Below are 402 nucleotides of genomic sequence, written 5' to 3'. Positions count from 1 at the left end.
AGGGAGTGCCACAAGAAGAAACAGCAGCAATCACAGCAGCAGCTGCAGCAGCACCTGGTGCTGCTGCTGCTGCTGCAGATGCTGCTGCAGCAGCAGATGCAGACGATACAGCAGCAGCAGCAGCAGCACCAGCAGCAGCAGCAGCAGCAGATGCTGCTGCTGCAGTACACACTAAACGAAAGCTGAAACTAAAGAAGAAAAAGCAGCAGCAACAGCAGCAGCAGCAGCAGCAGCAGCAGCAACTGCAAAAACAACAGCAGCACCAAAACCAGCAGCAGCAGCAGATGCAGAAGCAACAGCAGCAGCAGCAGCAGCGGCAGCAGCAGCAGCAGCAGCAGCAGCGTAAGAAAAGGAAGCAAAAGAGGCGAGAGCCTCACGAGGTGTTTTTAAACTAAACTTTTA

At 54.0% G+C, this 402-nt stretch overlaps 1 protein-coding gene across 1 annotated transcript in view; it reads left to right on the top strand.

Moving 5' to 3' along the window:
• EMH_0070940 (uncharacterized protein) overlaps positions 1 to 402 on the top strand; it is a gene marked incomplete at both ends in the record, with an annotated part of 1,567 nt that overhangs the window by 161 nt on the left and 1,004 nt on the right. The window contains 2 exons of the mRNA XM_013499038.1: positions 3 to 5; positions 79 to 342. Coding sequence (XP_013354492.1) covers positions 3 to 5; positions 79 to 342 — 267 coding nt within the window. The remainder of the gene's footprint in view (positions 1 to 2; positions 6 to 78; positions 343 to 402) is intronic.

Source organism: Eimeria mitis, genomic scaffold (assembly GCF_000499745.2).
Source record: "Eimeria mitis Houghton genomic scaffold, Emh_scaff3930, whole genome shotgun sequence".
Lineage (NCBI taxonomy): Eukaryota > Apicomplexa > Conoidasida > Eucoccidiorida > Eimeriidae > Eimeria > Eimeria mitis.
Note: the sequence above shows the minus strand (reverse complement) of the source record. Positions and strands in the feature narration are given on the sequence as shown.